Source organism: Pinus tabuliformis, chromosome 8 (genome assembly GCF_031772625.1).
Source record: "Pinus tabuliformis cultivar Carrire ecotype Pingquan chromosome 8, CPIR1, whole genome shotgun sequence".
Classification (NCBI taxonomy): domain Eukaryota; kingdom Viridiplantae; phylum Streptophyta; class Pinopsida; order Pinales; family Pinaceae; genus Pinus; species Pinus tabuliformis.
Genome location: NC_142294.1, coordinates 477321679 through 477330519, shown reverse-complemented (window position 1 = coordinate 477330519; position 8841 = coordinate 477321679). Strand labels below are relative to the sequence as shown.

General features: G+C 36.8%; 1 protein-coding gene across 1 annotated transcript; it reads right to left on the bottom strand.

Annotated features, from left to right (window-relative positions):
* Window positions 1–1414: 1414 nt before the first annotated feature.
* Window positions 1415–2512, bottom strand: LOC149236134 (transcription termination factor MTERF15, mitochondrial-like). The gene has a single exon (XM_089368783.1). The coding sequence runs from the start codon at window positions 2510–2512 to the stop codon at window positions 1415–1417; it is 1098 nt and encodes a 365-aa protein (XP_089224909.1).
* Window positions 2513–8841: the final 6329 nt, after the last annotated feature.

The window sequence follows — 8841 nt, the reverse complement described above, 5'->3', positions numbered from 1 at the left end:
TTCTCCATTCAGGAATTCTCCCTCCCTGGTACTTAACCTCAATTTTCATTGTAGAATCCCAGGTATGTCCTTCCTGTTTGACATACCTGTTTTATTGAAATTTTGTTTTTTTGGTTTTCGCCACTGTTAGTCCTGCTGGTGGTTAAAATGATCCTACACTTTTCTGGATATTGCTGGTTTGGCGTTTTTGCCACTATCTACCTATTGAAGCTGGTTTATCTTCTTTTCAAGCTAAATGTTGTCTAATCCGCTGGGCTAAGAGTCCAATATGGGGATTTTCTATGTTTCCAACTCATCTGGAATTATCTTTGTTCAGATTTGGTCTGGCCTATTTCTCAAGCTACACATGATATAATTTTTTGTCCATTATATATCTTATATAATACAATCAAGTTTTTTTCGCTCTGAAAAAACTGATTTTCTAACAATTTTTTAATAAAAACATTATGACAAAGAATTCACAACAAAACAAGAAGTGTTGTGATTAAAACTCAAATGAAAATGCATTATACTCTAGGTTACAATCCACCGTCCATCCAAACCATGTTTGACAACAAGGACAAGCCTATATAGGCAATGTTAAATTTGCAGAAGTATTATTTAAAATTCTATTAAAATAAAAATATATCTGTGTATTAAAATAGTACTGTGAAACCATCCATGTCTAAATACAATGGTTCATTCAAAAAAAACTTGTAGGCTTGCAGGGTACTAAGATCGCCCAATAAGGCATAACCCTAAAATGATTGTCATTTGAATACTTGACTAGGGTTCCAGTGTAATCGATAACGACTTCATATTTTGCTATAAAAACATATAATACTAACAGAAAATGTGTAGAAAAATACAGAAATTGCTAAGAAATTAAAACAAAAATACTGTTCTGCATCGAAAATGCATATATCGGTAAAGGCAATCTGCCATTATATAAGAGTTAAACTACTCATTTAAAGCCATTAATAACATCCATTCAAATAAGACGCTAGCCCTGTTTATGGTTTGCAAAGATGAGGTATTTGCTGTGAGACACGTATGTGCTCAGACGCACGCTGAACTCTGTAAAGTACAAGTTGGCAACACAATAATGTCTGGGGTGTGTTGGTTACAGATCAATATTGGCCATTTGCCTTTCTCATGCTGAGGTAACGAAGGAGATGAGTTGCACCTTCAGTTAAAAGCAATGCTGTGGATCGCTCTTGTTCTAAAATCTGTTTCTCAGAACTGTTAACTGGCCCCTGCTACAAGCACCCTTCTTTTATGCCAAGGAATCCACAAAAGACTACAAATAAAGGCAGTTATGAAATCTCATATTGATTGAAGCTGCTCACAACGATTGAACTTCATATTGATTGAAGCTGCTCACAACTTTCGTTGAATGCTTTTGACTGAAACACACTCGCTGCAAGTCTCCTTGTCAACGATTAGCTTTCACAGCTTTTTCTCCATAGTAAATATCCAGCAGAACGGAGGAGTATTCGGGATTCCCATTAATATACTTTTCCAAGAACTTTTTGTCTGTGTAATTAACAATTTGTGGAGAAATCCTCTCTCTCTTCAACAGTTGCATGGACTTCAAGGCCTCCATTACTCTATACCGAGGAATTATCCTCGTCTCCAAGCTACATGTGAACAGACCGGAACATCTAACAATATCATCCAATGGAAGCCCCATTGATTTGACAAGAAAGTCTACATTCCGTTTCAGTTTTTCCTCTGAAAGTCCCAAAATCCCCGGCGTCAAACATGTGAGCTTGTAAATTTGTTTTTCGGAGAAACCTAAACTGCACAAAAACTGCAGTTTTCGATCTATCTTTTCTTTTCCAATTCCTATTAACCCACGCAAAGCGTGCCCAAATATCCTGGATCCCCTCTCAAGCCCCAGACTCTCAGCCACTTTAAATGACTCCACAACTTTTTCCTCCGTATGGGTGAGGAGACGGGGTGTTCTTGCCAATAACTTTGATAATGCATCGCCCTCAATACCCAATCTTTGCAAGACTGAAATCGCAGATTTAAGCTTATCCTCACTCACTCCAAGAATTGTTGAATCGGTATAAACAAGCTTGCACATATCCTCTTTGTTGATGATAGACCTTAGATAGCTGAGCCTAGACTTTAAGTCCCTTTTGGATTTATATAAGAAAATCCCAGGGTTGCGAAGAACCACCCTTCGAATGCGAGCAGGGGTTGTCAAACCACATTCACTTAACAACTCCAAACCTTCTTCCAAATCCTGGCTTGGTTTATTCAGCAAGCCCTTGCGAAGTTTAAGGACATTTGAAACATCTTTCTCCGACATACCGCATTTGTTGATGAAAATATCTGTGACAACGCCCCCATCTGGTGGAGCTGGGGATGGGGTTGCTGTTTCCGTGCAGAATTTGGCGATTTTTATGTGGGGATTTGCATGAATTTCAAGAGGACGAAACAGCAAAATTGGGATCGATACATGAGTGGATACTAGGGGGACTTCCTTCATTATCAAACGGTTCAATATTCGATGAATAGACATTATCTTTGCAACAGTGAAATCGCAGATTAAAATGTACCCTTGCTGAAATTAAAAGCAGAAACAGAGAAATAACTACCTGGAGGAGCCCGCCGGACTGGATGTCTGGATGAATATCGTCGTAGATGGTTTCGGAGGGCAAAACGTTTCGAAGACCAAAAGTGAGCACTGTGCTGCGAGGATTTAGGGTTTCATTTGAGATGAGGTTTAGGGTTTTATGAGGGTTGGAATCCTATGTGGTGCCATGGAAGAAGGAGATGGATGTTTCCCTGTAGCACGTTGGGAGTTGTTTTTGATGTTATGATAATGACAACGTGGATGATATTTCTATAAAATTTTCCAAATTATAAGATATCTAATAACTAGCAATTGCATTTACAGGTGTAAAGGAATGTTGAGTGAGTTTTTCGCACCAGCACAAAAAGTTTAAATCTCTCACATGGAACCTCTTGAGCTTTGTATTTATGCTTTTTTTATAACTTTTTGAGTTTCTTTAGTATTTCATGATCGATTTTGATCATGTGTCTCAAAATTTTCCATATTTATCTACAATCTAAACAAGCAATAATTTCTTAAAACAAAATGTTAAACAATAAATAAAACTTTGAATAAAATCTAAAAATAAAAATAAAAATTAATATAAAATTTAAATTAAATTAATTAACCATAATTTAAAATAAAAAGTAATTTAAAATAACTCAAACTCAATTTCTTAAAACAAAATATTAAACAATAGATAAAACTTTGAATAAAATCTAAAAATAAAAATAAAAACTAATATAAAATTTAAATTAAATTAATTAATTATAATTTAAAATAAAAAGTAATTTAAAATAACTCAAACTATAACGTGAATATATAAGATTCAATTTTATATGCTATTAAATAATAAAATCAATGTTACAAAATCAAAGCTAAATATTTAAGCTTAAACCAAAATTAAAATAAATTTAGGCTACACTAAATTAGTTTTTAATTATAACTAAAGAAAACCAGTAATATAACTAAAATTAAGTAATTTGGATAAAATAAACAAATAAAAACTAAAATGACTACCATAGACCAAAAACTAAAATAGCTATTAAAAGAGTCATGACATAAAATGAAAGGAAACAATGAAGTTCATATGATCGGAAGAGCATATCACTAATTCCATATTATCATCAAAGATATGTTGAATTCCAAGATTTTCTGGTAACCCTTGTATGTCGTCTGCAGTAACCATGACATCGTCATCGTTGTCCAAGGTATTGAAAATTCGAGATAGGTCCCATCTTTGAACAAAGGTTGTGTATATTTTATTTACAAAATCATTGCTCGTTTGATCAATCCTACCTCCAGACAAGTGGTATTTTCCAAGATCACTTATAATATGTGGGTCTTTTGGATTGCAAATTTCTAGAAACTTAGTTTACCATTATCTGAGAAACCCAAACATGAACATAAAAGTTGTAAAAATTATAAAATTCTTGAACCCGACTCAGGGACATGGATACAATAATACTCCAATACATAGACATGGCAGACACATTTGAAATTCCTATTGTTGCAGTGCTCAACTACGGTCATTCTTGAAATTTGGAAAAACGAGAAGGAAAAATAGTAGAAAAGCACGAGTCGTCTTTGTCCACCTCTGCAAGTTGTCTCTGTCCACCAAGGTAGCTGCAAATGTCGGAGCTAAAAATATCATCGGATCAACAAAGGGTTTGGCATCAGATGGAGCCAAAGAACCCATATTTTCTCCCAAATTTTGCTAATGTGGAAGCTAGAGGAGAACTTATTTTAGAAACCAGAGTAATGAAGGTCAACAACTATGAAAGTAGTAAAGTTCTCCCATACTGAACAAAAGTCAATTACAAAAAGACCCAAAAATTATCAATACCAAAACATTCAGTCAACTTTAATCTCATAAAAGTTCATGCCTTACAGGATAAATACATGAGCTATGACCGACAAAACATACAAACATAGTATATCAATTAATCTTTGATTGTTTGCCTTGAAGGCTTGGTTGGAAAAAACAAAGAGATCACAAGAAATGCTCTGCAGATAGGTAGCTTGTTTTGTTTTGAAACTATCATATGAAACAAATATAAACAATACATGGAAATAAATTTGCTTCAATGGAAAGTAAAGAGTGGAAAAAAAAACTCAGATATATGATTACACATAAGGTTAAACAAATTAAAGAAATGAACTCATTGGATAACTCCATAAGATAAGATAATTATATTTATGTCCAACAAATGATCACAAAGTAGGTCAAAGGGACTATTGAATACAATGATGTCCATAAAATGCGAGAGAACCAAATGGTCTCCTATAAAAAATATAATGCATGAATATAAAAGGTACAATGCAGGAACATAAAAGATACAATGTATGGAATGCCATGACGGAGAATATCCAAGGGCTAATGGGTCTAAAGATCAGACCCATCTCTCCTAACATTTGAGGCTGCCTGAAGAACACTGAAAAAATTCCACAAAGTTTGCTAGCCTAACGAAGGGTCAGTGGGAGGTGCAGACTATTCACTAACTCGTTGTCTGGGCGAGTTTGCGCATTGCTCAGGTCTGGAGGACCTAGTCTGTCTCCTAGGGACAGATCTGAGAAGGTTTTGTTTCTGAGATCTCGTGCGGTGAGGTGAGGTCCCATGGATCCTCACTGGTTTAGAGTCTAGATATGAAAAGGTATCAATCGTTCTCTTTGTGCCCCTGCCTGAAGGTAGTACCCTAAAAAATGTTGTGATCCTCTATGTGGGGTCTGGTTTGATGGGAGGCTAAAGAATATGCACTCGGAACCTAAGAGCCTCTTGCATATATAGGGTCAGACATCTCTAATCGGGATACTTGAAAAAGTCTGCGAGGGTCTTAAAGTCTTTGAACAGGCAATGGAACCTTCCTTTGATCACGTAGTAGATAGGGCATCCAAAAATGAAGTGCACCTCAGTGTTTACTTCTTGTAAGTGACATACCTGCCAGATTTTGTCTGGTCTATCAATTTGGTGGTTTATCTCTACCCGAAGTCTATGAGAACCTACTTTGAACTGGCCTAAAGGAATGCGAAGAGCATGCATCCAGTGGTGAAATGTATATTGGGGTCAAGTAATGAGCCTATCTCTCAACTCCAAGAAGTGCTCAGCAATAAAGGCCATCTTTGGGCGCAACCCTCCCAGAGGATTAACCGAGGTGACTTGGACGAATTGCATGTATATGTCCTCCCTGATGATCTTGTTCAACTCTTGTCTAGTAGGTATAAGGTGTCCAGGAGCATCCAAGGATATCGGAAAGGAGGGAGACGATCCAACTGAATGCCCACTGACTCTAAGAGATCTAAAACTCATGTAAACCAGCATCTAGCCCGGCTAGAGGGAGCAGAACGAGTAATAGTCTTCGAAGAGAAATATGCCAAGTAAGGGTAACGGTCCTTACTCTTTATCAAGTTTGAAAATCCCCAGACACGATGCAAGAATGAGACCAAATGGAAGATTGTCTCAAGCCGAAAGGGTTGAGCTCCAAACTCTGCAAGGATGATGTGTTGATGTATTATCTATTTGCATCTAATGATGCGGCAGAGAAGGAGAATTTGGACTCTCTCAACTGAAGCCCAATCCGACTCAAGTAAAGACGGTCCCCAAATCTCTGATCCATATAGAATAGTGGGATGGATCAAGGTGTCCATGAGGCTCATCTTGGATGAGATGTCTTGGAAGTGATGTCGAAAGCACTATCTCTCAAGAAGGGCTAAAGATCTGTATCCTTTATTGATTTAAGGCTGAAGCGCTTGTCACAAACTGAAGCGGGGACTTGAGAGTTACACCCCCAAGTATGTATATGTGCCAATGATCTCAACCTCCTCTCCTTTGAATACGAAGTGAAGGTCTGAAGTTTTCTTCACCCCATTGAAGATCATAACCTTGGTTTTACCCAGGTTGACCATCAACTGTTGAAGATCAAAAAATAGAGCTAAGGCATCCAACTTCCTTTTTAATCCTTCTGGAGATGAGGAGAGGAGAACCATGTCATCAACAAAGATTAAAATATATATCATGACCTGGTGAAGAAGGAAACTATTAGTCTCCTAGATATGCTCATGTAGAAAAGCCTCCAACTCATCAATATAGATCCCAAACAAGGTAGGGGACAATGGACAACCCTATTTAACCCCAATAGTGCTTCGGATGAAATCAGACATCCCATGAGCCATGCAAAGACGACCAAGGACGGAATCATATAGGCATGTAATAACTGTCAATAGGGTCGCCGAGACGCCAATATCTCGGAATCTTTGGAGTAAGGCTTCCCTCGGAACATAGTCAAAATCTTTTCGAAAATCTACGAAACAACAACAGACTTTCGAAGAGCGATGTCATGCCTCCTCAATTACAACACGGAGGGTGAAGATGTGATCAATGGTCTGATGAGCTGGTCAAAAACCTACATGTCCCCTAGCTTTGATTTGTCTCTGCTCAAGGTCACTGGAGAGCTTCCTATGTAGAGAAGTATCATACAACTTTGAGAACATGTGGCCCACCATGATCGTTCTGTAGTTATTGGGATTTGAGTTGGGGCCCGACTTGTGGATCGGATGGATGATGTGGTGTGACCATGTCGGTGGAAAACCTTCATGGAATACATTGTAACAACCCCGAAATTAAAACATGCAACTAATTAGATTAATCATGTGATTTATAATCAACATGCAATTTATCAACTATTTAACATCGAAATTCGGAAATATGAGCAGAGACAACTTACCTGTGGCGATGATATTTCTTACTTGTGATTTTGGAGTTGAACGCTATTTGAATCTTTGCTAACCGCAACAAAGTTTTGGGGACGAATCTCCACCCAACCGTAGGTTCAGTTGCACAAAATCTTGCTACAACTGGCCACCCCCGAGCCCTCAATCAACGTACTACTGCTAGGGAATCCTTTGTCTCACAACACTTTTCTCCCAAGAGAATGGATGATGGAATCATGGAATCATCTCTCATCTTCCTCACTATCTATTAAATAGAGCAAACATTGGAAGGGGAACTGCATGCACACACTCCATGTGTCAACATGCAACTTTTATTTCTTTATTTTAAGTTTACCTTAATTTAGTAATTCTCTTAATATAATTTTTTCTTATTTTATTTCTTTTTAATTTTTGATAACTTTACTTATTTTTACTATTTTTATCGTTCTCTTAATTTAACTCTTTCTAATTTTATTTTACTTTTTGTTAACTTTACCTATTTTTACTATTTTTACAGTTTATTTTTATTTATATTTATTTAGAACTCTAGTATTGTTATTTATTATTTTATTTATTTACTATTATTATAGTTTCTTCATTATTTATTATTTATTTACTATTATTATATTTTCTTTATTGTTTATCATTTATTTTCTTATATTTTAATATTATATTATTTATTTATTATTTTTATTATTATTAGGGGACACTACATACTCCCCCTCTTTAAGGAACTTCGTCCTGAAGTTGAGTTTAATTATTTAACATTTTATTTATTTAGTTATTTATTACTTCATGTTTGCCCTACACCCTCTGCTGAACTAGTATAACCAACAGGCATCGAAAGTTTTCACAACACCCGGAAAATCTCAAGGAATCTCTGTCCTTTTTCCCACTTTCGGAACTAGGCATAAGTCTCCCCGATTTGTATCCTAGTCCAAGGCTAGCCCCAAGGCTCGCGCCTAACTCAGACCTCATCTACCCCAAGGCAGGCATCCGGTACGGTACTCAATGACTTCGGGCATCTCGCAAGGTTGGCCCACTCCCTCCACAACTACTAAGGCACACAACCCCAGGCATCAAAGTCCTTACACCCCCACCAGACTTCAGCATCCCAATTCAATACTAGGCACCTAGCCTACAATATCAGGCACTTGGCCTCCTCAAGATGGTCCCATAGCCCCTCAAGAGCTATCCATCAAGAGCTATACAAGACAAAGGAACCACTGACATATTTAGTGTTGATTGAGTTTGTCCCCATCCCATATGGTGTTACATATTCTCCCTCGCAGGTATGGGTTCCTACGAGATCATCAAATAAACTAGACCTCTCGGCCCATATGTGGATTTCCTATCAATACCACATCTCAACATACATTCAATGCATTAGTTATAATCATAACATCATAACAAAAATAATCCATATGCCAAATCTTGCATGTCATCCTCATAACATAACATCATTGTTATCACAACATTCTAAATAGTAAATAAATACACACTCTTACATGTCGTAAACATTCATGCAATTACCACATGCTTCACATCATAAAATACCCTCATAAGTTATAACATCAACATATTTGCAT